At 39.3% G+C, this 25,648-nt stretch overlaps 14 protein-coding genes and 1 non-coding gene across 15 annotated transcripts; 5 read left to right on the forward strand and 10 right to left on the reverse strand.

Moving 5' to 3' along the window:
- Positions 1 to 24: 24 nt before the first annotated feature.
- Positions 25 to 1,968, reverse strand: ZYRO0C07084g (uncharacterized protein; the record flags this gene model as incomplete). The annotated part of the gene is made up of 1 exon (XM_002495913.1): positions 25 to 1,968. One exon carries the CDS (start codon positions 1,966 to 1,968, stop codon positions 25 to 27), a length of 1,944 nt encoding a protein of 647 aa, XP_002495958.1.
- Positions 1,969 to 3,786: 1,818 nt separating this feature from the next.
- On the forward strand, positions 3,787 to 5,493 carry HSP60 (chaperone ATPase HSP60; the record flags this gene model as incomplete). Its single annotated transcript, XM_002495914.1, has 1 exon — positions 3,787 to 5,493. One exon carries the CDS (start codon positions 3,787 to 3,789, stop codon positions 5,491 to 5,493), a length of 1,707 nt encoding a protein of 568 aa, XP_002495959.1.
- A 179-nt stretch (positions 5,494 to 5,672) lies between these two features.
- On the reverse strand, positions 5,673 to 6,923 carry ZYRO0C07128g (uncharacterized protein; the record flags this gene model as incomplete). The annotated part of the gene is made up of 1 exon (XM_002495915.1): positions 5,673 to 6,923. One exon carries the CDS (start codon positions 6,921 to 6,923, stop codon positions 5,673 to 5,675), a length of 1,251 nt encoding a protein of 416 aa, XP_002495960.1.
- An 851-nt stretch (positions 6,924 to 7,774) lies between these two features.
- On the reverse strand, positions 7,775 to 7,846 carry ZYRO0C07150r. The gene has a single exon. It is a non-coding gene; the product is annotated as a tRNA-Pro (tRNA).
- A 240-nt stretch (positions 7,847 to 8,086) lies between these two features.
- On the forward strand, positions 8,087 to 9,439 carry RRN11 (Rrn11p; the record flags this gene model as incomplete). The annotated part of the gene is made up of 1 exon (XM_002495916.1): positions 8,087 to 9,439. The coding sequence occupies one exon, from the start codon at positions 8,087 to 8,089 to the stop codon at positions 9,437 to 9,439; it is 1,353 nt and encodes a 450-aa protein (XP_002495961.1).
- A 93-nt stretch (positions 9,440 to 9,532) lies between these two features.
- On the reverse strand, positions 9,533 to 11,209 carry HRD1 (E3 ubiquitin-protein ligase HRD1; the record flags this gene model as incomplete). Its single annotated transcript, XM_002495917.1, has 1 exon — positions 9,533 to 11,209. The coding sequence occupies one exon, from the start codon at positions 11,207 to 11,209 to the stop codon at positions 9,533 to 9,535; it is 1,677 nt and encodes a 558-aa protein (XP_002495962.1).
- Positions 11,210 to 11,404: 195 nt separating this feature from the next.
- HTZ1 (histone H2AZ) lies at positions 11,405 to 11,800 on the reverse strand (the record flags this gene model as incomplete). Its single annotated transcript, XM_002495918.1, has 1 exon — positions 11,405 to 11,800. The coding sequence occupies one exon, from the start codon at positions 11,798 to 11,800 to the stop codon at positions 11,405 to 11,407; it is 396 nt and encodes a 131-aa protein (XP_002495963.1).
- Positions 11,801 to 13,808: 2,008 nt separating this feature from the next.
- PLB3 (lysophospholipase) lies at positions 13,809 to 15,707 on the forward strand (the record flags this gene model as incomplete). The annotated part of the gene is made up of 1 exon (XM_002495919.1): positions 13,809 to 15,707. One exon carries the CDS (start codon positions 13,809 to 13,811, stop codon positions 15,705 to 15,707), a length of 1,899 nt encoding a protein of 632 aa, XP_002495964.1.
- A 2,462-nt stretch (positions 15,708 to 18,169) lies between these two features.
- Positions 18,170 to 19,333, reverse strand: TAF4 (Taf4p; the record flags this gene model as incomplete). The annotated part of the gene is made up of 1 exon (XM_002495920.1): positions 18,170 to 19,333. The coding sequence occupies one exon, from the start codon at positions 19,331 to 19,333 to the stop codon at positions 18,170 to 18,172; it is 1,164 nt and encodes a 387-aa protein (XP_002495965.1).
- Positions 19,334 to 19,638: 305 nt separating this feature from the next.
- On the forward strand, positions 19,639 to 20,736 carry RCL1 (rRNA-processing endoribonuclease; the record flags this gene model as incomplete). Its single annotated transcript, XM_002495921.1, has 1 exon — positions 19,639 to 20,736. The coding sequence occupies one exon, from the start codon at positions 19,639 to 19,641 to the stop codon at positions 20,734 to 20,736; it is 1,098 nt and encodes a 365-aa protein (XP_002495966.1).
- Positions 20,737 to 20,822: 86 nt separating this feature from the next.
- On the reverse strand, positions 20,823 to 22,475 carry MVP1 (Mvp1p; the record flags this gene model as incomplete). Its single annotated transcript, XM_002495922.1, has 1 exon — positions 20,823 to 22,475. One exon carries the CDS (start codon positions 22,473 to 22,475, stop codon positions 20,823 to 20,825), a length of 1,653 nt encoding a protein of 550 aa, XP_002495967.1.
- Positions 22,476 to 22,691: 216 nt separating this feature from the next.
- On the reverse strand, positions 22,692 to 23,468 carry MDM12 (ERMES complex subunit MDM12; the record flags this gene model as incomplete). The annotated part of the gene is made up of 1 exon (XM_002495923.1): positions 22,692 to 23,468. The coding sequence occupies one exon, from the start codon at positions 23,466 to 23,468 to the stop codon at positions 22,692 to 22,694; it is 777 nt and encodes a 258-aa protein (XP_002495968.1).
- A 151-nt stretch (positions 23,469 to 23,619) lies between these two features.
- Positions 23,620 to 24,252, forward strand: COQ10 (ubiquinone-binding protein COQ10; the record flags this gene model as incomplete). The annotated part of the gene is made up of 1 exon (XM_002495924.1): positions 23,620 to 24,252. One exon carries the CDS (start codon positions 23,620 to 23,622, stop codon positions 24,250 to 24,252), a length of 633 nt encoding a protein of 210 aa, XP_002495969.1.
- On the reverse strand, positions 24,249 to 24,917 carry AIM34 (Aim34p; the record flags this gene model as incomplete). The annotated part of the gene is made up of 1 exon (XM_002495925.1): positions 24,249 to 24,917. The coding sequence occupies one exon, from the start codon at positions 24,915 to 24,917 to the stop codon at positions 24,249 to 24,251; it is 669 nt and encodes a 222-aa protein (XP_002495970.1).
- A 228-nt stretch (positions 24,918 to 25,145) lies between these two features.
- On the reverse strand, positions 25,146 to 25,607 carry MIX17 (Mix17p; the record flags this gene model as incomplete). The annotated part of the gene is made up of 1 exon (XM_002495926.1): positions 25,146 to 25,607. The coding sequence occupies one exon, from the start codon at positions 25,605 to 25,607 to the stop codon at positions 25,146 to 25,148; it is 462 nt and encodes a 153-aa protein (XP_002495971.1).
- Between the last annotated feature and the right edge of the window lie 41 nt (positions 25,608 to 25,648).

The following is a 25,648-nucleotide window of genomic DNA, read 5'->3' on the forward strand; positions in this document are numbered from 1 at the left end:
GCTAATATCCGTGCATATCACTCATCACATCGTTTCGAACTCGGTATCCACATAAGTACCGTTTCTCAAAAGTGTCTTACATATCTTGGGCAAAACTTCAACTTGCAAGGGTTCTAATGGGAATCTTTCACCATCGACTGAAAATAAACTTGATTGAACCCTAGGAATTATTTTGTATGCCAAGATCTTTGTATGAATAACTTCTGGTTGTAAGACATGGGTACCCTTATCCAACGCTAACAAGATTGGAGCAATTCTAGTAACGGGAGTTCTAGCATCTGTAACCATCAAATCCATAGCACCGTCATTAGGAAGGGCTGCGGGGAAAAATTTGGCGTCTGCAGCCATGTATGGCATTTTACCGGTATAAAAGATACCCAGGTTATCGGTTAAGCTTGAATCTAATTTCTCCCAATCATCAGGTACACCATCTTCTAACGGAAATTTTAGCTTAAAATCTTCTTCAGTAGTTTCGTAATCTGAAACCCTAGTATTAGTGGTCTCTTCCAACTGAGAATTATCGTCAAAATATGCTTCTAATTCTGTTCGTGTTTTTTTCTTTTGTTCCAAATAGTGAACTTTGACATCGTCCTTGCTCTTAGCTACATATTTAACCCAAACGTCACAGGGGTATTTCTTCCTCTGTATGATATTAAATGCAACACCTAATTCAAATCTAGTGGGACCTAGCCATCTAATGAATTCAGTATTGATATCGGATTCGGCAATGATACCGTAACATTGGGACAAGAATGAAAGCCGTGAAAATTCCTTACAGTAAGATGGTTGTGAACAGCACATCAGATCTATTCTTGACTCCACAGATTTTACTAGGGAAAGTGCGGCATAGGATGGATTACTTGTCCAGTGACAAGTTACACTCATTGCATTACCTGAACCACATGGCAATTGAGTTATGGACAGTTTGTTGAACGCAGCTGCACGATCTTTTCTTTGGTAAAGACCATTAATCACTTCATAGGGTATACCGTCACCAGAGGCACACGCTATAGTATCATATTTATTAAGGTCCACTTCACGTGCGATATCAACAGCATGGCGTCCATATTTCGTGTATGCTATCTCTATTGGACAGCGACTGGCCAAGAGAATAGGTCTACATTTCGTCATAAACAACTTCTTGGCTTTCCCTTGACCACCGTGGGGATTAATAATCACAAGAACTGAACGATTGATCTTGGCATTTTTATAACTTCTTCTCATAATTTCTTCCACAACGTTTGTTTCTGGAGAGGATGAAAAATGGCTAATCAACAACGTCAATCTCTTGGGAACCACATCATGACGCCTAGGTTTAGCAAACGTAATTTCTATCAGGTGATAGCTCTCACCATCCTCCGCATTTGTTGTTGTCACGGGAGTGTCCCGATTGTCATCATCGTTCAACAATTGCTCCTCAATGAGATCATCATCTGATTTGGTCTGAAGTCCATGTACATTGACAGCATCTGGATCCTTTGACTGTGGAGTATTATCAGTGGATCTATTTGGGCTCGCAGGCCCACTATTATCTGTGTATCCGTTAGGATTTTCCAAATACTTGGCGTAAAGAATTCTACCATAAGGAATCACAGTATTAACCATTAGTTTTCCATTCACCGAAGAATACGGAATTTCATCAAGATCTTCATTGAGTAGCCCCGCTGTGTCAATTGAATGGTTGCTATGACGACGGTTACGATGCTCCACAGAATTGTTGTCACTTAGGCAAGTAACACAACTTATTAGAGAAGTCGTTTCAAAACAACTTGATGGCGAGCTTTGAAAACTACCTGTACTGTGGTTGCATCCATGAAAGTGTTTACTCTGTAAATCCCCGCATTCTCCATCTGCAGTGCAGTGTCCCTGTGAAGTAATCATAATACCATCATCAGTCAATGTAGCCCTATTGAACGACCTGTCCTTGATTGACGATAGCGTCTTTGGAGAAGATGGTGGGAGATCCATGTTGGCTTCTATGTTTTGTACCGTAATGCTGGAACTTGGTTCAGAATGTAAATTTTCGAAATTGGAAATCTCTGATATGTCGCTGTTGCTCTTGGTTCCTTTCTCGTTATCGTTTGAACTATCACTATGATCCTTATTGTGAAGAGGATGTTTTTGAACCAAACCAGTACTTAAAATATTGTTTTTGTCAGTGCTTATTTTGTCACCTTCTGGATTTCTCGTGACAAGGTTATCCAAGATTGTTTCTCTAACTTTGTTTCTTTTCAACCACCTTGCTGTCGAGAAAGCGGGTGAGGAGGAGGTTGAAGAAGAACGCGAACTTACTGGGAGCGTCGACGAATTTGAAAAAGACGCCTTCTGGTCTTTATCAATACTACCACTTGTAATCTTCGTGAAGTAATGCAACTTGATGTAATTTTGGAAATCTTGTTGTTACTCCTTTTTTAATTTTTTTTAAAATTTTCTTTTTTTTTTTTTTCTTTACCACGATGCTCCGCTAACCTGATTCTTTTCGTTAACTTTTCCGTTCTAAACCCGGACACTTTTACAAACCGTAATGATACGATTAACTGATTACCTCTTTGAATGGGGAGTAGATCTCAAGTATAATTCGTTCCCCCAGAAAAATTTAAAATACAGTCAAATAGCAGTGAGTTCCTCGTAGTACCACTTTTCGTAGTACAGGTTTTTCGTAGTATGATTTCTTAGATTTATAATTTAAAATTCAAGTCTGCCTGTTGTAAATCAAGCTCTTATCCAACAATATTTTTCGTTTCTTTTCGAGACCATTGGAAAACCTGCAGGGTTTTGTTTTGAGCCGAAGGGAAGGGGAGGAAAAAAAGCGAAGGAACGGCAAAGTGGGATAAAATATGCGGAGCGCAGGAAAACGAAGGGAAGTCACAATAAATATAAAGCGTAGTGAAATAAAAACAAAGTGAGGTAAATTTGGAGGGAAATAAAGGGCTTATAATTTCAGGTGCTGGCCGTGACAGAAATACAAAAGGCAAAAAAATTGTGCTTGAAGGGGGAAGAAAGAGAGACATTTTTAACAGGCTGACTTCTCTTCCCTTCTGTACAACCATCAAAGTTCAGTTCGTTCGGAGAACAGCTGAATATACGAACCCACCGGTCCGTAGTTACCACTTCGGTGATGTGGCACGTGATATGGAACGTCCTTCACGTCAGCGCGCTACAATACCACTCCATCAGATAAGTGGCATTCTGCTTCAAATTATCTATTCTAAATGAAATGAATGTAACATTCAATAATGCATGCTCTAATCCCTCCAGCGTTTCTTGTTCTCCCTTGTTTAGAAAGTGGTAACTAGAAGTAAGTGTTGTTTTTCGGCGGCTATCTCCTTTCCAATAGCAGGGAATCAGAAAAAAAAGGGGGCAGTCACGTGAAATAAGGGACAACAGTAAAAATTGCTTGAATCGCGAACAAGATAAGCTTTTGAATGTCTGTGCATCAAACCAAATACCTCAACTAAGGAATATGCTAAAGATGTTTAGCCGCCGAAGCTGCACTGCCGCTGACCGGGTAACATCTACGTATATAGTGACTGAAAGAATTTTCTAGAATTTGCAACGGGCATTGATATACTACTTTGACCCGTGACATCCCTTTTCGGTTTGGGCGGTTGTGCTACTCGTATAAATAAGAGAGAAAATCTGGATAAGCCGCAGGTGATCATCCCAACCCGAACTTCCCTAAGTTCCTTTCTTTTTGGAAATAACAAGTAATAGACAGACAGGTGTATCCCGTCTAACTTGCGACTAAACTTATATCCCCTTTGTTAGTGCTAGTTTTTTTCCCCAATGCTAAGATCTGTTGCCACCCGTTCTCGTGGATTGACCCCAATCATTCGCCGCTTCTACTCTCACAAGGAGTTAAAGTTCGGTGTCGAAGGTAGAGCTGCCCTATTAAAAGGTGTGGAAACTTTAGCTGATGCTGTTTCTGCTACTTTGGGTCCAAAAGGTAGAAACGTTTTAATTGAACAACCATTTGGTGCTCCAAAGATTACAAAAGATGGTGTCACTGTAGCCAAAGCCATTACTTTGGAAGATAAGTTTGAAAATATGGGTGCCAAATTGTTACAAGAGGTGGCTGCTAAGACTAATGAAACCGCTGGTGACGGTACCACTTCTGCTACCGTATTAGGTAGATCTATCTTCACTGAGTCTGTCAAAAATGTGGCAGCTGGTTGCAATCCAATGGATTTGAGAAGAGGTACTCAAGCTGCAGTTGAAAAAGTCATTGAATTCTTGAGTGCTAACAAGAAGGAAATTACTACTTCTGAAGAAATTGCACAAGTTGCTACCATTTCTGCAAATGGTGATGCTCATGTGGGTAAGTTATTAGCATCTGCCATGGAAAAAGTTGGTAAAGAAGGTGTTATTACCATCAAGGAAGGTAGAACTTTGGAAGATGAATTGGAAGTTACTGAGGGTATGAGATTTGACCGTGGATTTATCTCTCCATACTTTATCACTGATGCTAAATCTGGTAAGGTGGAATTTGAAAAACCATTGTTGCTATTGAGTGAAAAGAAAATCTCTTCCATCCAAGACATTTTGCCAGCTTTGGAAATTTCCATCCAATCTAGAAGACCATTGTTGATCATTGCTGAAGATGTGGATGGTGAAGCATTGGCCGCATGTATTTTGAACAAATTGAGAGGTCAAGTCAAAGTGTGCGCTGTTAAGGCACCAGGCTTCGGTGATAACAGAAAGAACACTCTAGGTGATATTGCGATCTTGAGTGGTGGTCAAGTTTTCACTGAGGAACTGGAATTGAAACCTGAGAACTGTACCATTGATCAACTAGGTTCTTGTGATTCTATCACTGTCACCAAAGAAGATACCGTTGTTCTAAACGGTGACGGTAGCAAAGACGTTATTGAATCTAGAATTGAACAAATTAAGAACTCCATCGATTTGACTACTACCAACTCCTATGAAAAGGAGAAATTGCAGGAACGTTTGGCTAAGTTGTCTGGTGGTGTTGCAGTTGTTAGAGTCGGTGGTGCATCTGAAATCGAGGTTTCCGAAAAGAAGGATCGTTACGATGATGCTTTGAATGCTACCAGGGCTGCCGTCGAAGAGGGTATCTTGCCTGGTGGTGGTACTGCCTTGGTTAAGGCTTCTCGTGTCTTGAACGAAGTGGAAGTTGAGAACTTTGACCAAAAATTGGGTGTTGACATCATTAGAAAAGCCATCACTAAGCCAGCTAGAAAGATCATCGAAAACGCTGGTGAAGAAGGTTCTGTTATCATTGGTAAGTTGGTTGACGACTTTGGTGAAGATTTCGCCAAGGGTTACAACGCCGCTAAGAGTGAATACACCGATATGTTGGCCTCCGGTATCATCGATCCATTCAAGGTGGTGAGATCTGGTTTGGTTGATGCTTCCAGTGTTGCATCTTTGTTGGCTACCACTGAAGTTGCCATCGTGGACGCTCCTCAACCTCCTGCCGCTGGTGGTATGCCAGGTGGTATGCCAGGTGGTATGCCAGGTATGATGTAAGCCCCAAGTCCTCCAAAGGTTTTTTCTTGCAAGTGGTATTTACATGTAAATAGATCAAGACTGATGAGTAACGGCTACACAAGACGGTAAATTGTTATTATTTTAATTTTTTTCAAAACATGTTTTCTCATAATACATTATTATATTGACTTACTATAGTACATGGGTTAGTCCACTATCTAACTGGCTAACGAACGGAAGAATTTGTTTTTAGCAAATCTTAGACTCCAGTTCGATGGTGAAAGACTACCCTTCTTGTAAAATCTTTTCCGTTTAAAAGTCTTTTCGGTAACGTTTGTCTGTGGTGTCAATCCGTCAAAAATGTCATTATCAAATTCAGGTGAAGTAGACCTTTCAGTGAAGCTGTTATTACTACTGCCACTAAAGTTTTTTGTTACCTGCAGTAGTTCAGACTTTCTCCTTAATTCATCATAATCTCTTTGTAAGCGGGTTAAATCAGATAAGCAGTTTTCCTTATCAATTTGTAATTGTTGGGCATTACTGATAAATTTTGTATCTTTACTCAATTGTTCTCGTAGTTCTCTTAACTCTACTAATCTTTCCAATAGATGTTCACGAGAATTGTTTTTACGGGTGGATTGTAGCTGTTCCACTCTAGTTTTCAAAGTGACATTCTCATTCATTAACGTTTGTATTTGGAGTTGGTCAGAGAGCGATTTCGATTGTTGTTGTTTCTTAGATAAATTATTTTCAATTTCCCAATTCTTGAACTCAGCGGTAACACGCGCTAATTTAGCGCTCAAGTCCTCGTTCATCAAAGATATATCTCCAATCACTTTCTTTGGTACAGTACCATTAAATGTTTGATCTAGAGGTGCGAACCTTGTCTCTTTCTGCTTTAAACGACGATTTTCATCTTTTAGTTGAATGATTTCTCTTCTATTGTCGACATTAGACAAAGTTAAATCGGAGTTGGTTAAACTCATTTCATAATTTTCACTCTTGGCTTTCTTAAAGGCATCTTGCAAATGTGTAATTTCCTGAGAGTGGTTTGTTTTCATCTTGGCAATTGTTTCCAATAAATTTATATTCTCAAGCTGTAGATCAGAATATTTGGAAACCAAGTTACAATTGGTCATAGTCACATCATAATTGACTTCAAAGACTTGATCTACAAACCCATTAAAACCATTCTCCTTTTCATAATATCGGGTCAAATTGGTTTTAGTAGATATTAGCTCGGCCTTGACAGAGTCTTTAGTAACGATGCAGTTAGCAGGTTTGGATAGAGAAATAGTTGGCCCTTCAGAAATTTTTTGTGGACAACTTAATAACCCATTTTCTATAGGTATTGTTTTTTGATTTAATTGAAAATCGTCGTCGAAACAGATGTTCATTTCATAATCAATAGCATCTTGAAGTGTTGCATTGTCGGCGGAAGACGGAGAGAAGCTGCTATTAGATTCCATGTTTGAGTTAGCTAAATTATAATAGTTTTATAAACCTTGGAGACTGAAAATAAATCTTATAATGCAGCAAGTATTCTTTTTTGATTGACTGGGCGTGTATAGCTTGAAATATAACAATAGGTAAAAAAGTGAAAGATAGTAATCTATAAAAGAAGTGCTTGAATTTACATTATATGAGAGCCAAAAATTTCAGTGAAGTTGACACAAAGTTTAGACGGGATAACAGAAATAGAAGATGTAGTTGTGAATCTTGATGGTTTTTACATTGTCTTTTGCTGGTGTGTGACACACTGACGCGGGACACGCTGCCTCTTAATGACACAAAAATATTAAAAAAATATTAATAAAATGAAAGAAAAAAACCGATGTATGCATACAAGTGTACATGTACACAAGTATGTATATATCGAATGATATTCATGGGAGAAACCAGGCTATTCTTGTTCTGTGTCAGTAATTTCGGGATTTTTTTATTAATATTTTGCTGTTTTCAAAGTTTGCTATTTTATAATAAATTATTTCTTCAAAAACACACTATCATTAAAGAGATGATCATTATTATGAAGAAATAGAGGACAGATATTTTACTTTACAACAGCTCCTTGTTTTGTTCTAAAGTACCTCTTTTGCTCCTAAGTATTCTCCTTCATTTTTGCCTGGTGGTACAGAATGTTAAGAGTTACAAACAAATATTAAAAAATCATTGAAATTAGCAAGGTAAGAAATTAGGGAATAACCAACCAGGAGATGAATGTATGAGCGTTTGTAGTACTTGTAGTAGTAGCAGTTGTCAATGTTGTTAATATGGTTATGGTAAAAATATGCATTGGGAGCAAAAAGAAAAATGAATCGGGGCATACTGGGAATTGAACCCAGGGCCTCTCGCACCCAAAGCGAGAATCATACCACTAGACCACACGCCCTCCTAATTCGTTGAAAGTAGAAGAGCATAGATCTCTAGAGTACAAGGATGTCATGTCACGACTGCGAAAAAAACTCATTTCTCTTTCGGTTAAAAATATTTTTGAAAAAATTAAGTTCATTCGAAGCTCATCGCATCTTGCATGCTTTATAAACTTCAGTATTTTGGAGGATCAGTAGGGCATTTGGAGTCTCTTCACGCTCATTTGTTTTTGTAGGTATTTTGGGGAGGCAATGTTGATATGTTTGAGTTACCTTTGGTGATTACTAGTAAACGAACACGTACGTCTAGAAAACTCAAATATCAGTATATCAACAACCTTAGCAAGAAATATGATGGCATTAATGGTATAAGTAATGGGCAAACTGAATTACCCACACCTGAAAATTCAGCAACTGAAACTAGTGAGAATGAGGAGGTTGGTCAGCAAAAGAGAAGAAGGATAAGAAAAAGACTGAAAAGCATTATCGGTGAAAGTTATTCAGATCTGGAATCTGATGAAGAGCAACCTGTGGAAGAAGTGGATAATGAGGAGCGCAAGTTTTACAGGAAATATGAAAAGCCTCAATTGACTTTTGAAAAGTGGCAATGTGACCCAAGGAAAAGGACACCCATCCAACGTAATAGGATAAATTATAATAGGATGAATAGAATTCAAAGACATGGATTGAGAAGGATGGAAACATCTTTAGCGGTAGCTTCTAGAACTAATAAGACTTTTTTCCATGCAACGACACAAGGTTATCAACTCTTTGATCCAACTTATGGAAGAGCCAATACTTTCCAATTAAAACATATAGGGACTCTAACCAGTCTTTTGCATATTAACGTTTTGAAAAGGAAATGGGAACTGGCATACAAATGTTTTGCATTACTTATAAGGATTCCAGGTGTAGATGTAAGAACTCTTTGGGGGTTAGGAGAACGCATCTTAGCGGAAAGACAACCTACAAGATCATTAGAATTTTTACAGTGGATGAGTAGTGTTTATTCTACAAAACTACCGTTTGCAGACGATGTTAACTATAGGATGGCCCCCGTCTTCACAAAGGGGTCCAAGACGCACACTCCCAAATACACGACCACTTGGCTTTGGGAATGTTTAATTCGCTATGCCAATGGATTAGAAGATTTAGAGATGGATTCGAAGAGTGCGGCAGAAAATTTCCAATCACTTATGGATAGAATTTCTGAGATGGTCTTAGGACCACCTTACATGGACGATCCTGAAGTTTGGTTTATCTATGCTCTATGTCATATGGTTAAAGCTGATACACTCTCACAACAATTTGATCCACGTTTAACTGGCTCCGCTAGGGACATTGCAAGTAACCAAGTCATTCAACATATCCAAAATACAAAGAGCCACTTACAACAGTGTTCTAGTAAGGGCGGATTCACATTTCCAAAAAGATACATCGCAAGACAACTAGCAGCTTTTGAAGCTAGATTATACGGTAAAATAGACGCATACGATATGGACGAAGAAGAGGACGAAGATAATGATGCCCATTCACCTAGCGACGAAAGTGGGATGTACCCAGAAAATTTGGACACTCAACTAATTGATTCCGAGGCATCTCTGAGTGACTAGGCACCATGTATTATAACGATAGATATACGTGTAGATATACACGTAGATATATATTTATAAAAACCAACAACGAAAACGAAATGTTTCTTTAAACTAATGTTCACTCATTTCTCTAACTTGAGCTTCTAATTCAGATATTCTTCTTTTCAAACCTTGAATGGATTCAAGGTGATGTATGCATTCGTTAGGGATCGTAATTCTTTGAGTTTCATTATCATTATTAAGTGTTAATTTGGCCCTTACAGGATTACCGGATACTGAATCCCTTAGACTAAAAGTGACAACACCATCTTTCGCCTCTTGAATAGGATAAGAGTACCAAAGGTTTGCAATATTTGAATTTGAATCAGCAGTTGTTGGAGTTGGTGTAAGATCTCCGAGAGTCTGTTGAGTTGATTGGCGAGAGGATGGCGTAGAAGCCGTTGAACCACCAGAAGAATCCATTTCGGTTGTGGATGTAGTCGTTGTCGTCGTTGTCGTCGTTGTCGTCGTTGCAGCAGTAGTAGTCACATTAGTAGACTGGTTTGTCGCCTGTGTAGTACGGTTAGTTGTTGAACTCTGTGATTGTACTACATTACCATTTTCGTCAAATACAGGTAATCTACAGATGGGACAAGTTTGAGATCTTTCCATCCAATTTTTGAGACAGAAAAGATGCAGGACGTGTCCACAGGGCAATCTCTTTGGCTTGTATTTACCAGTTTTTGCAACCTTCTCACGGTCTGGACCTTGAACCACTTCCTCCAAATCTGCGCATAATTCATCCATACAAACGATACAGATGTTATCAGTTGCAGACAATTCCACAGGCGACATCGTTTTCAATTTATCATCTAATTGTTTATTATTCTGCCAAATTCTCCAAAGACTCGATACAATCTGACATAGAGTTAAAACATCCCAAAATACATCTTTGATCAATAAAATTGACATTCTAAATGGAATTAACATGATTGCATGAATCAAAGTCTTGAGGAACCTGGTAAAGACATCGATAACTCTTTCATACATAAATTTACCTTCGAGACCTGCGAAGGACGATCCATTAACATCCTCATCTTCATTTTCCTCATCTCCACCATCAGTATCAGTGTCCACACTTGATAAGTGCGCATCAACTTGCGTCCTGTAAAATTCATAAAAGTTTAATACCGTATGCATGGCCAAATTCAAAAGATCAATTAGTAACATGGCAAATTCCATACCAACCATCAAATGAACAGAGGTGGAAGCACCAAAACTATTGGACAAAGAATTGGTAATGCATCCAGAAACAATTTTATAATCCAGTATTGCTAACAAGACCAAATTAAAGCTAAATCTGGTGCAAATCAAGCTCTTTAAAGTAGTTGATTCATGAATTGACTGCAAAAGAGCTTCTAAACGATCTTTCAAAATCCAATGAAATACTTTCATGTATAATAATAAAAGCCCAAATAGTGTAACTGTAAAGAAATCCTGTTCGTGAAACATCGAAGACATGAACACAGTGTTTATAATGGTAAAAGGCAATCTTTCAAAAATGTGTTCATATTCGAGTAAGCTTAGGTTACCAAATAATATTGCTGTAGATAATTTCCAGAGTACTGCAGAGTTTAAAATGGTGAAAACGGTTAATATGACTACATTGAAACCGGTTGTCAATTTAATAGTAGCTTGTAAGAATGAAACACTCGTTCTTGCAGAATTATAAACGGCATAAATGGTCAATGCATAAACTGATAGGGCAAAACAGGCAACCTGCCGCCTTCTGGTATCTGAAGTAGCCATTATCACCCGCGACCAAATCTCTTATTCTCTTCGTTTTCTTCGAAGTGTTAAGGAAACCTTTAAAACGAAAATAACGTTAAAGTCAGAGTTAAACCATCTTTTAAACGCGACTAATATTACACACAGCGATATACGAGATACGAATTACGTACATATATTCATATTCATTTTTAATGCTCAGATTCAAATGTGAATCTATTTTCTCTTTTCCACCTTTAGCAGTAAAGCCTTGTTGATATGGGGTAAAACACCACCTGAAGCAATGGTGGCTCTAATTAGACTATCTAACTCATCATCTCCCCTGATGGCAAGTTGTAAATGCCTTGGTGTGATTCTCTTAACCTTTAAATCCTTAGCAGCATTTCCTGCCAGTTCTAGTACTTCTGCAGTTAAATATTCTAATACAGCAGTTAAATAAATCGCAGATTTGGATCCTACACGAACTTTACCACTTGCATTACGTTTTAAATAACGCTTAATTCTACCAACTGGGAACTGAAGACCAGCTCTTGCTGAGGATGATTGTGACCTTAAAGCACCACCGTCCTTGGCACCGGACTTACCCTTACCACCGTGTACTTTACCCGACATTATTGCTGTTGTTTCTCTTCTATGCCTTGTTGTTGGATTTTTTTGTTTGTTGTAGTAGACATGGCGATGATCGAACTTTCTTATTTTATATAGAAAAGCACAACAAATAAAAATTTGGAAAGAAAAGAGAAAGAGAACAAAGCCGAGATGTATTACCGTTGCATCTAAACCAGAAGCCCATCAGTGTTGGTTATGGGATTATAATACGGAATAACAAGTAACCAGCGAGACACGTGATATCCACGTGTCTCAAAGTCATGTGGATATTATATATTACCTTCGAAATGACAATGGACATGCGCAGCTTCAAACTGTCATACGCATAAGGGATCAAACCTCTGTTGTGCCCACCAGGCACAGTTACCGAATTTGAGTTGTCTCGAAGGCAGCGTGCGTCATATTTCTGTAGTTGCCAAGAGGGCCATTTCAGCACAATCGTATTCTAATGGGAGGCTTATCGTTTGCATAGGAAGTGACTGTCGGAATGAAGGCTGCGTATAGAATGCATACTGAGTTATTTGTAGCATCTCTTCTCCTAGCAAGTGTTTTACATCTGCGCCTTTCGTAGATCACTTTTTTTCGAAAAAAGAAAAGTCTAATAATTTGCTTGGCGAAGCCGTCGGAAAATTAGAAATGCGTATCTATAGCTTGTAGATCCAATCAATAATTGCCTCGAACCTCTCGACTTTGCTCCGTTATGCTAGTAAGGCTAACGGCCGTACCAACATTTTGACGGGGTAGGTGAATCCGTTACTAAATAAAACTGCATAGCTTCGCAAGATTCGGTCCACGGCTGTTAGACGTAGCATTGTCAACGACTGGGGAAAATTTACAGCCTACAAGGGAACTGCGGGTGTGTATTCTTTGTTTCAGTACCTTCTAGACTCTGATTGTGCGGCTGTTCCTTCCCGGGGCGATGATACCCGCTCTCAAGATTATTTAGTCGAGCTTCGTGCCGCCGCTTATGTCGTCGCTTCTATTGATGAATGAAACCATATACCTGACTTGACGCTTGTACCACTTAACGATATACAGCGCTTAAACAGATCTCCTTCTTTACTTTCCCATGTCGTAAGCACTTCCCATTGTGTGTAATCTCACTCAAAACTACCAAGAGGAGCTTCATTTTTTCCAATTGGGTACTATCGTATTGCTTCTATGCCATCCGCGCGTGGGTTATTTTCTTTCGACCGTAATTGGCGGCACAGGGAGCAAAAATCATTGGCCGGGACAGATAGAACAATGCAAAGTAGCATCGCCCAATGCTTGCGAGCGAAGCGAGTAACAACAGTTTTGGTTCTTTTTTAAAAGAACAGTCGATATCATTCCCTTTGGCAGCTTGTTCTTTTGAAAAAGAACCAAAACTGTGCTTACTCGCTTCGCTCGCAAGAGCGGCGTAGGTCGAGTTCGGCCTACCATCGAAATATCGCCTCCTCCCCCCTAGTACCACTCCTCAGCGTCTCGCCCATTCCGCGGCAGCTATAGCCACACCCACACCTCGAGGGGTTACTCGGTTTATCCATTACCGGTGACAGTTCTCCCAACCTTCTCCACTCATTACGTGATGATTACTACTATAAAGACGGAAAAACAACGGTTGTTAGTAGCTACGCTCGGAATAGTTCTCCAAGTACGTCAAGAAGATTTTCATCGTATCTTCGACTGCGCCCATCCGACTTGCATGCTGGGCTACTAAACATCTACAGAGAAAAGAAAACCCATTCATCTTCCGCGGCCTTCACATAGTCGGCTTCATTATTCCCTCTTCCTGTTTGCTAACGCACTTTCCGAAATGCGGAAAGGAAGATTTCCATTTTCTACTACGTCAACAAAATCTTAACAGAGAAGGGAGGAAGAGGGGGAGAGTTAATAATAATGATAAAAAAAAAAAGCCTTTGTTCTCGGGGGATTTTCGAGTGATATAAGAGCCAACTCAAACTCTACTCATTACCGGGGAAACAAAGAGACATCGAGGTTACATCCGCGGATAAGTTATTGTAAGCTTTCCATGAATTTCATCGAGAGTTTATTGGTCCTCGTGGTAGCTGGTTTAGCTGCCGCTTGGTCTCCCAAGAATAGTTACGTTCCTTCGACTGTTAATTGTCCCGATGACATTGTTTTAGTTAGAGAAGCCAATGGGTTATCTGACAACGAAACCGAATGGTTAAAGCGTAGAAGACCTATTGCCAAGGAAGCTTTGCATGATTTTGTTAAGCGTGCCACCAAAAATTTCAGCGACAACTCTTTGGTTGATAAAGTGTTTAGCGGCAACGACAGCCATGCACCAGTGGTCGCCATTGGTGCATCCGGTGGTGGTTACCGTGCTATGTTGAGTGGTGCTGGTATGATTTCCGCTTTTGACAACCGTACCCGTGGTGCTGACGAGCATGGTCTAGGTGGTGTCTTGCAAGGTGCTACTTATTTGGCTGGTCTTTCTGGTGGTAACTGGTTAACTGGTACTTTGGCATGGAACAACTGGACTAGTGTGCAAACAATCGTTGATAACACTACGGCAGATGATTCTATCTGGGATATTTCTCACTCCCTTGTTAATCCAGATGGTGTTAATGTTTTCGGAACTGCTGACCACTGGGAGCACATCTTTAAGACTGTCCGTCAAAAGCACAAGACCTACAATGCCTCATTGACTGATCTGTGGGGCCGTGCGCTTTCTTACGATTTCTTCCCCAGCTTGTACAGAGGTGGTGAGGCTTACACTTGGTCCACCCTGAGAGATGCTGAGGTGTTTGAAAATGGTTCTATGCCTTTCCCTATCAGTGTTGCTGATGGTAGATACCCTGGTACCAGTGTCATCAGTTTGAACGCTACTGTGTTTGAGTTTAACCCCTTCGAGATGGGATCTTGGGATCCATCTCTACGTGCATTCACAGATGTGAAGTACTTGGGTACCAAGGCTGTTGACGGTAAACCTGAAAAGAAGGGCGAATGCGTTGCTGGCTACGACAACGTTGGTTTCATTATGGGTACTTCTTCTACCTTGTTCAACCAATTCTTACTAAGATTGAACACTACTGGTATGCCTCGTGTGGTGAAGAGCATCATCAGCCATTTCTTGAAAGACATTTCAAAGAATGAAGATGATATTGCCGTTTACTCTCCTAATCCATTCCTCAACACTAGTTATGTCAGTAATGACTACACGAGTAGCTTGGTCGACAGCAAAGACTTGTACTTGGTCGATGGTGGTGAAGATAATGAAAACATCCCATTGTTGCCATTCCTACAAAAAGAACGTGGTGTCGACGTTATCTTTGCCCTGGATAACTCTGCCGACACTACTGAATACTGGCCAGATGGTTCCTCTCTAGTGGCTACTTACGAACGTCAATTCGGTAAGATGGGTAAGGATATTGCCTTCCCATACGTGCCTGATGTTGAAACTTTTGTTGCCGAGGGTTTGAACACTAAGCCAACTTTCTTTGGTTGTGATGCTCAGAATATGAGTGATTTGGCTTTCACCCCTCCATTGGTGGTCTACGTCCCTAACAGTAGGATGTCATACAATGGTAACCAATCTACTTTCAAGTTGTCCTACTCTGACAACGAGCGTCTAAACATGATTAAGAACGGTTTCGAAGCTACCACTAGAAACAATTTGACCGATGACAGTAACTTTGCTGGCTGTGTCGCTTGCGCCATCATGCGTCGTTCTCAAGAATCTATGAATGCAACTCTACCAAAAGAATGTAAACAATGTTTCCAGGACTACTGCTGGAATGGACATATTTCTCATAACGGTACAAAGATCCAACATAACGACGACTACACAAAGAGTGCATCTCCTAGCGCCACCTCTAGTTCAAAGGGCGGTGCCTCCAATTCATATTCTCCAAGAAGCGGTCTTTCCCTATTCGCATTCATGGTGACCGTTGCAGGATTGTTCTAATCTCCCGTAATTGATACCATTTATCAATGAAATTCCCTCATTTCTTTCTGGTATATAATTCTTTATTATTGTTTTAATGAATCTCGTATTTTAACAAATATGATGGTGTTGATCTATCGCGAACCTTTACGTATAGTCGAAATAGACGCATTGCCATGGTTCAAAAGGCACTTAAAAGGCTAATTTTTGGAATTAGTCGTTACTAAATGTTTTGCCCAAGATCCACGTATGGTTGGTGCCCTCGCTTGTGTCTCAGGCAACCAACACCAACAATACAATGTTCAGCATCTCGTATTTAGTACTACTGTTGGGTCTTTTCCAGACAGCCGCCGTCGCATCAAAAGCTGCATATTCCGCCAGGAAATCAAACAACAGCGTTATCGATAATGGTTATACACCAAGAACAATAGAATGCCCCTCTAACGTAACTTCATTTTTGGGTGAAGCTGAGGGTCTATCCCATGTTGAATAGGAATGGTTGAAAAAAAAAAAAGTATAAGCAGAACAGTTTATGTTGCAATCATGGGGTAATTTTACCAATATCATTGAAACCATTAATCAACTTTTTCCAGTGACCAATGTGTCTTATAGTAACAATAGCAAGTTACGTGATTCCCACGAAATGGCTCGTTATCACCATGTCTGACATGAGAATGCCACTGCTCACCATAACGCTTCAGCCCATAACAACGCTTCATCCTTCCACCACAATTCATACTCGTTCGTTCTCAAAATCGAATTAGCTGCATCTGGTGATTCTTACCGTGCCATGTTTAGCGGTGCAGGTACGTTAGCCGCTATGGATGATAGAACTAGAGGCTCTAGAGAACACGGCTTAGATTTCTAGCTACTTGGCAGATTTATCTGGTGGTGCCTGGTTAGTAGGTATGCTTGTTGGTAACAACTGAAGTAGCGTTCAACGTATTATCGATAATATGAGTTTAAACAATTCCATCTGGGATGTCTCTCATTCTTTGGTTAACAATGATAACAGTTTCAGCATGAAATGGTTAGATGCGGTTAAAGATGAGGTGAGTGCTGAGAAAGCCGCAGGATTTCCCTTATCCTCAAGTGATTACTTGGGACATGCTATGGCTTACGACATTATCCCTCAACTGCCTCACGATGCCGCCAACTACACTGTATCTGATATCAAAAATTGAAAACTTTTCAAAATACGCAGATGCCATTCCCTTTGGTTATAGCGGAATACAAGGCTCCAAATGGAGTGATTGACCCTTTCAATTCTACCGTCTTTGAATTTAACTTATTTGAAATGGGATCTTGGAATGAATCTTTAAAAGGTTTCACCGATGTAAAGTATTTGGGTGCTAATGGTTCTAACAGCATTCTTGTTCATTAGAATTCATGGGTGGTAGGATTCAATAATGGTAGATCTGCCTTGGGTACTGCTGCTTCATTATTTAATCCTGGCGCTTCTCCACAGATGTTCCAATTGTTGAAGAATAGTCCATCGGAAAAGCTTCCCCAACAGCACTGCGAGTGACGATACTAACCAAGTGGCCAAATACAATCCAAATCCTTTTAAGAATGCTTGATCCAGTTCGAAGAGTATTACTTTGACAAAGCAAGATTCTCTGTACTTGGTTGATGGCGGTGAAGACGGACAAGAAATTCCATTCATTCCACTACTACAAAAAGAGTGTGATTTGCAAGTCATGTTTATCCTAGATTCTTCTGTCGACACTCCAGATAACTGGTCAGATGGTTTTCCCTTAGCGGCTACTTACGAACGTCGATTCGGTGAGATGGGTAAGAACATTGAATTCCCACCTGTTTCTGATCTGAAGACTTTTGAAGAAAATTGAATCTGTCTCATGTCCCACCTTCGACCATTTACATGCCTAATTCTCAACACTCTTTTGCTAGCAACACTAGTACTTCTCAAATTTCATACGATGAGAATGAACGTCTGTAAATGATCAAGAACGGTTTCGAGGCGGCTACCACGGGTAATTTAATTCAAGGTCCTACTGCTCCTAATGTTACCACTTGGAATGGCACTTCAGAAACTAAATTAGGTTTTGGGGTCAAAAACATGATTTCCAATGTGACCTGGAGTGCACCCGCTTGGAAACCATTTGACAACGGTACTGTTAACCGCTATTGTCGACCCAAACCAAACAGCCTTTGATGAAAGCAGAAATATTGATAATTCTAACGTAGACCGTAATATTAAACGCAATTTTGTCGCCAATCTTTCTGTAAGCAAGAATTTGGCTTTAGCAGCATTATTCGGTTTGATGAGAATTATGCCATAACTGACGACAACGATGCTGACTCTGATACCACAACCTACCAGAAAGTTTTGTTGTTTTTCTTTTTGTTTACTTTATTCGTTTATATATTTTATGTTTGATTACGTTTTAACGAATGTTTTGATACCAGCTCTTACTTTAACTGCTAATTCTCTATTAATAGGCCACCGGGGCTATTCAAGTTCAATCCCTAATTCGAGCGTAACCCTTGGAAATAACATTGTGAACACCGTTTCTTCTATTTTCCAATGCATATAGTAAATCTCTCATCACTATACCTGGTTCTTCTCTTGCCTCACGGAATCGCAGTCCAGTATCACCTCTTGCTGCTACAGCGGATGCAACTTTACCTGAAGTCAATCCCCCAAGCGAAGTTGGCTTACTGGTAGAAGACGTTAACCAACCGTACTGTTTCTTTGAACCAGCCCGGAGACCAGCAGTAACATTTGATGCTCTATGCAGAGTTTCTTCAGAATCCATTTTATTTTCTAAATCTTCCTTTTCTAACCCAAGTGCAACTCTTTTTTTGACTCTTCTTTCTTCTTCTTTCTTCTGATTCATGGCAATGGATTTTAGTGCCACGGAAGTTTCACTCCTTCTACCAGAATTAATCTTTACTGCTTTCCTCCTATGTCGTGAAATGATCAATGAATTTGTAATTACGTCTCTCATGTAGGATTCACAAGCGCTTGACATCATTCGTAAAATTTCAGGATTTTTGGCAAAATTCTGTGAAAAGTTTTGCTCCTTACATACTTTTCTCATGAATTGGTTTACTTGGTCAGGGTGCAAAAATGGTGGATGTGATGGTATTTTAACATCAGTTGACTGTAAATGTGATTTTGATGCATTCACAGATGAATTTAACAAAGCTTCTTCTTCTCTAATATCAACCCCTGCTGAAAACAAAACATCTGACATCTTGTTAGGATCTGACTGTGAGTTTTTAGAACTTTGTGGTCCAGCACCAGTAGAAGAGGATGATGCATTACTCTTTTGTTGTGCAGACACACTACCACTTTGATTAGTTTTCCCTGGAGGTTTACCTCTTTTCTTTTCACCTTTCTTGGGTAATGATAATCCACTATCACTCCTTTGTAGATCTGTACTTGGTGGTGCATTCTTCGGTAATGACAATACTTCAAATTCTGTGCCTAACTGTTGTTGTCCAAAAGGTGTTGAAACGTCCTCCCCTCCTTGTGCACCTGATGCTTCATCAAATCCTGGTTCTGAGTTTCCTATATCAAATGCAGGATCCGTTCTTCCAAAGGGGGTTCCTGCTCTAGACTTTTTGATACTAGTTGCATTTTCTAACGTCTCCTCAGCCTCTCTTTTGGGAGAAACCATACTAGGGAAATAAAATGTACAGAGAAATTACTCTAAGCGTCTCCACTAACAAATGAATACAGCAGGCAACTCTAACTGTATGCTTATTCACGTTAATCTCTGGTTTTGAAGGGCCATTTGGCGTCAAAGTTCATCGACTTTTAAATTTTTTTGACCTTATCGTGAACTACTTTACCCGGACAAATGTTCTTTAGAAAAAAATTGAAAAATTTCAGCTCATCGCAGCTAATCGAAGCTCATCGCATGATTAATGAGCTAATCTTGAAGTCTTCTAGCAGCTCGATCGAACCAGTACTATTTGCATAATGTCATCCAGGCCTTCATATGTTGTTTTTCAAGGTTCTCAGAATTTTCGACTGAGAATAATGTTAGCCACTTTGTCTGGTAAAGCGGTCAAGATAGAGAAGATTCGTTCAAATGATTTGAATCCAGGTCTCAAGGATTATGAAGTTTCATTCTTAAGATTGATGGAATCTGTCACTAATGGAAGTGCTATAGAGATATCATATACCGGTACGACGGTTATTTACAGACCGGGTATTATCGTAGGTGGATCCGTTACGCATAACTGCCCCATGAGCAAACCTGTTGGATATTTTGTGGAACCAATGCTATATCTAGCACCATTTTCTAAAAGGAAATTTTCAATTGTCTTTCGTGGATGTACTGCATCTCATTATGATGCTGGTATTGAGGTTATTAAATGGGGGTTATTACCAGTCCTAGAGAGATTTGGTGTCAGAGAATGTGCACTACATACTTTAAAAAGAGGTTCCCCACCTCAAGGTGGTGGTGAAGTTCATCTAATTGTGGATTCTTTAATACCACAACCTATTACAATGCATAATTTGGATAGAATTACGATAGCTTCCATTAGAGGAGTGGCTTATTCGACAAGAGTAAGTCCTTCAATGGTTAATAGAATGATTGATGCAGCAAGAAAGGTATTGAAACCTGTAAATTGTGAGGTAAACATATCAGCTGACGTTTGGAGAGGTGAAAATTCAGGTAAGAGCCCAGGATGGGGTATAACACTTGTAGCCGCCACCAAAAAAGGTTGGTGTGTATTTGCGGAAGATATTGGTGATGCCGGTGATGTTCCAGAAGATATTGGTACAAAAGTTGCATATCAATTGTTAGAAGAAATTTCCATCAGTGGCGCTGTAGGTCGTAATCAGTTACCGCTAGCTATCGTTTACATGATTATTGGTAAGGAGGACATTGGTAGACTGAGGATTACGAGAGATCAAATCGATGAAAAATTTATACATCTACTAAGAGATATCAAAAGTATCTTCGGCAGTGAAATATATTTAAAACCTGTGGATGATGATGACACTGGTGATCTGATAGCTATGGTGAAGGGTGTAGGGTTCACCAACACCAGTAAAAAAATTGCTTAGGCATGCTATGTTCCTTCTTTCCGTCATGGGGTTTTGTACTTTTCAGCACCTATAAAATGTAGATATATATATAAATACATCATTAATTATTGATAAGACAGTGGCATATCCATCAGGTTGTCAGTCAATTTTTCCCATTCATTCAATTTGAGCCCAGCAAAACTTGCGTTTAATTTGGACCATGCTTGGAATGCTCTAGTTATAATGAATTGAGTTTCTTGGAAAATGGTAAATTCTTCTAAGATACATTGTCTGATTAACCACGCCCTGTTCAGTTCCAGTACTATACATTTCTTATCTCTTTGGATAGCAGTTCTAATCTTGTCGTATTCAGCACCGCTAACATCTGGTTTCCCCTTCATAGTTTGTAATTTCTCAAAATTTATTTCTACACGTCTCTGTAATTGAGGAACGTTATTTCCGGCCATTATTCGATACCTTTCGAACAATCCCTTTAAGGAGAACAAAACATCAACAAATATTTTGAATTTTGGTATCAATGAACTGGAGGAGGCATCCACTTCCTGTTCATTGTATTCGGTCGTAGTTTGCAAATGTTTACCAATCACACTAAATTGGTTGGTAATATCCAAAATAGTACTACCATGTTCCACTGGATAAAGTTTTGGTGTCGTTTGTGTGAAATCGTTAATCAACGATCGTAAGATATTTCTTTCATGTGCAATCTGTTTGATTCTCTTCTCATGCCTTTCTAAAAGAAAGGTAATTTTTAACCATATTTCGATGGATTTATCAATAGATGCATCTGCCTCATTCCACTGTTCTGATAACCTCTTTTGCCACATCTTTATGAATCCATTAGAAATCTTCTTATCTGTAAATTCATCAGTAGTATCATAACCTGCTTGTTTTCTCCAACTGGAAAGGTCAGTTGGTACAGTCAAAAATGTCAATATCAAATCATCTTTGCTCAGCACTGGATGTTTGATGACTAAATTGATAAATCTGATTAAACCTTTCTTCCTTCTTTCCAAAAATTGAGGATCAGCATTTTGAGATCCAATTCTCTTTGGTGGTAATTCTGGAATTAATCTAAATGGGTACCTCTTCAGCAGAACTTCTTGCAACCATACAAAATCAGAATATCTTCTTACTACGCTTCGATCTTTGGAAGGCTCTGTGTTAGGCAGATCCACCAAATGCTTTACCAGATAGTTGGTATGCTTAAACAAAAGACCCTCTCGTTCAGGAATTTCCTCTATTACCACGGTATCAGGACTCAGAGGATGATATGTTTTCCTTACAGACTCAAGCCAATCATTCAAATCTTCGTTGGATTCATCATCTCCACTATTATTCTCGCCCTGAGTTTGGCTCCTTTGAGATTCTCTACTTCTACGTTGATCCTGATCTTGGTTTAAACTGTAAGGAGAAAACAAATTTGTATCAGTAATCCCCACTTCTCTTCCGTTACCGTTATTAGTCCCATTGGACTCACTTCCAACTAATGCATCACTACCACTACCAGCATGTTGATGATTATTGGTATTTGAATCACCCCAAACACTCTGTTCTAAAACCTCGTCCACATCTTGAGAAGTTCCTAATCCTCCTGCAATGCCTAAATTGTTCAATCCAGATTCTAATGTAGTCGACATGATACTATTTGAACCTGCTCCTGGACGTGAGCTTTCATCAGGTGTGTGCCACTCATTACTGGCAATGAAGTCTCTATTATCCTCAGATCCCCAGACACTGGACCCACCGAAAATATTCATGAGGAATAACTTCTCCTATGACTTGTATTTAGTGCCTTCTTTTTTTTTTTCTAATATACTTTAGTGTTGAGTTTACACATTTGAATCGCGCATATCCTTTTACAACAAAGTAGGGTACTGTATCAGTATACTATGGATTGGACAGCTGGTTGTCATCGTTGTCATACAATATCTTACAAATGAACTGATACATAAATACATACACAATAGAACTGTTCAATTGGTAGTAGTAGTGCCAGTGTTAGCAGTCGTGGGAGTATCCTTAGATTGTTGGAGGTCCTCTTCATTATCGTCGTTAAAATCTAGCTCAATCCAGCTGGGCCAACTGACTTCCTTTCGTAACAGATCCTTGAATATTTCCAGGAGAAATTGTTCCAACCTTCCTACACTTCTAAGTACTGAACCTTCACCACTATGTTGCTGACCGATTTCAGTCTCAATCTTCATATTTCTAATAATTGATATTCTCTCTAGAGATCTTCTAGGAGAAAGAACATGTCCTTTGGGATCCAGCAGAGACTCATTACCATCTAAATCCACATCGCTAATGTCGCACAGAAAGCTTATTAGAAGATGTTTAGATAAATGGGCTACTAGACAAAGGGAATGCAAACCAACATTACTGATGGTAAGCTTCACAGGTAAAGTCATGAAATTATCACTTGGATAGTTTAGCACTAGATCGGCTGCCAATGTCACTAGAAGATCTCCCTTGTATTCTACTTCTACCAAGAATTGAATATCATTAGGTGACGGTGTTATACTATCAGGCTCATCTTCATTTAATCCTCTGTAGAGTTCATCTAATGGATCTGAAATCTCCCTAAGAGTAATATTGGGGGCTGTCTTACCTAGACTAAAGTCAAGTATTCTCAAGTTACACACATAACTCGGTAGACTGATAGACTCTAGGTAGGTGTTGAGGTGATTCTTTATGGATTCGTTAAGCCTTGTATCAGACTCTAAATTACTCCAATGAATATCGAATGACATGACTGGTCAACGTGTGTGCTTTGGCGGCGCCTCTTATGATTACGCTCTAGTACAATTTGTAGAAGTCTTTAGGTTTTATTATGGAAAAGCCGTTAACGCTAGTATCTTCAAATTAAAATGTAACTGTAAATAGACGATTTGAAGATACTGGATGGCGCTTTGCTTATGGTCTAAGGCTACAATAGTCTTAGGTACTATACCAAGAGCTCACAATTTGGTCGCATTCAAAAGTGCTACAAGGCAATTCTTTGACTGGGGTGGATTATCTAATGAAGCCAAGGAACAGAGGTACGTCTTGTTGAAATCCATAAATTCGACACCAGAAAAAGTCTATTATGTAGTTTCTGAGGTTTCGGAATATCAAAAATTTGTTCCATATTGTATGGAATCCTTTGTCAATAAAAGAGACCCTATAGATGATAAACCTATCGAAGCTGGCTTAAGAGTTGGATTCCGCCAATACGATGAGAAGTTTTTATGTGATGTGAAATGCTCAAAACAGGATTCGCAATATAAGGTAGTTGCTAATTCAGTATCACATAATTTATTTCATTTACTATATGGAGAATGGACGATTAAACCTCATCCTCAAAGGCGATCTTCAACACAAGTGGAATTATTACTTAGGTTTAAATTTAAATCAAAATTATATGACAGTGTTTCCTCTCTATTTGCTAGGAGCGTCACTGAACTTGTCATGAAGGCATTTGAAAGGAGGGTCTTTGAACTGAAAAGAGCTTCTTCGATGCAAGATATGAACAAGAGAAATACGATCGAAAACTAGAGAAAACTCTGTAAATATTTGTAACTCTTCAAGATTTGATCGATAAAACTAGGCATATGGGGCCACCACCACCAAATGGTAATGCAAGTGGTCGATGTTAATAGAAAGATTTTATCCCGAAGAGCAAGTGAATTTGTTTGATAATTGTCTTGATCAGTTGAAAACCCATTGGCATAAGGTCGTGTGGTTGTAATAATATCTTTCGACTCCTTGATTGGTGAGCTCTTGCCAAAATGATCAACGGGCGGTTCTTGCATATGCTCAACAGGTGGATTTTGTACATGCTCGATTGGTGAAGTCTTGACATTAGATTCATTAATTGTTGGAGTAGTATCATTTTCTTTGGTTATAGTGTCATTAATACGAGAGTTCAATACAATATTTCTATCTAATTTCACATTGGAATTTATCGGCTTAACCTGTTTCTTCGATTTATTCCTCGGTGGTTTAGGTCTATCGATATCAATACGGAGATGACTATCATTACTGTTAGTTATATTCAAATTCTTGAGTCTCCTAACCAATTCAATTTTCTTACCAGAAACCTTCAGACCTCTATTTTTACATTCTACTTTCAATTCTTTTAAAGACATCTGAGACCATGGTTCAGCATGGCTTGATAAACCAAGCCGGCTAGCTCTAATCGCCACTAGAGATCGCAGCATAGGTATCCAATGATGTTATTGGTTTACAACCCCAGAAAAATTCGATGAGCTTACTGGCATCGATTGTATTTGATAAACACTCTTTATATAAAAGTGAAATTTCGCGTCCAATGACCAACGTGACGATGTATTAATATTTAGATATGATGACTATATACAAATCCTGTGAATAAATAATTGTAGTAGTATTAAGTTCCTAGGGAAGAAATAAAGAGAGAATAGGTGGTTTTAATATTGTCTGGAAGCCTCTTGACATGCTTTCAATTGTTGCAAATAGAAGTCACAAATTTGGAAGTTACCATTGTTCTCATCCAGACAGCGAGTAAAGTTTCTGGCATCCATGTCACAAGCTCTCATTTGATTTTGGTTGTAAGCTTGAGAGTCCACTGGTGCCACCTGCTGTTGTTGTTGTTGTTCTGGAGCAGCGGAGCTACTGCCACCAAACATACCTGAGAGACCAGCACCGAGGGTATGACCTACAGCACTACCAACAGCAACACCTGCAGCGGTAGAAGCCATTTGGGAGAAAAGACCTGGTTGTTGAGATTGTTGAGTTGCAGGTGGGTGAGAGTAGGAATTTTGATGAGGTTGTGCCTGCTGCTGTGGTGGTGGTGCATGACGGGCTGGAGCAGCCATTGTTGAGGCAGAACGGGTTTGAGTTGGTCTAGATCCTGGTCTTGAACGTGCCATACTTGATAACTATAATTTCTTGGTCTTGTTGCGCGCTAGAT

The sequence above is a fragment of the Zygosaccharomyces rouxii genome (assembly GCF_000026365.1).
Source record: "Zygosaccharomyces rouxii strain CBS732 chromosome C complete sequence".
Lineage (NCBI taxonomy): Eukaryota > Fungi > Ascomycota > Saccharomycetes > Saccharomycetales > Saccharomycetaceae > Zygosaccharomyces > Zygosaccharomyces rouxii.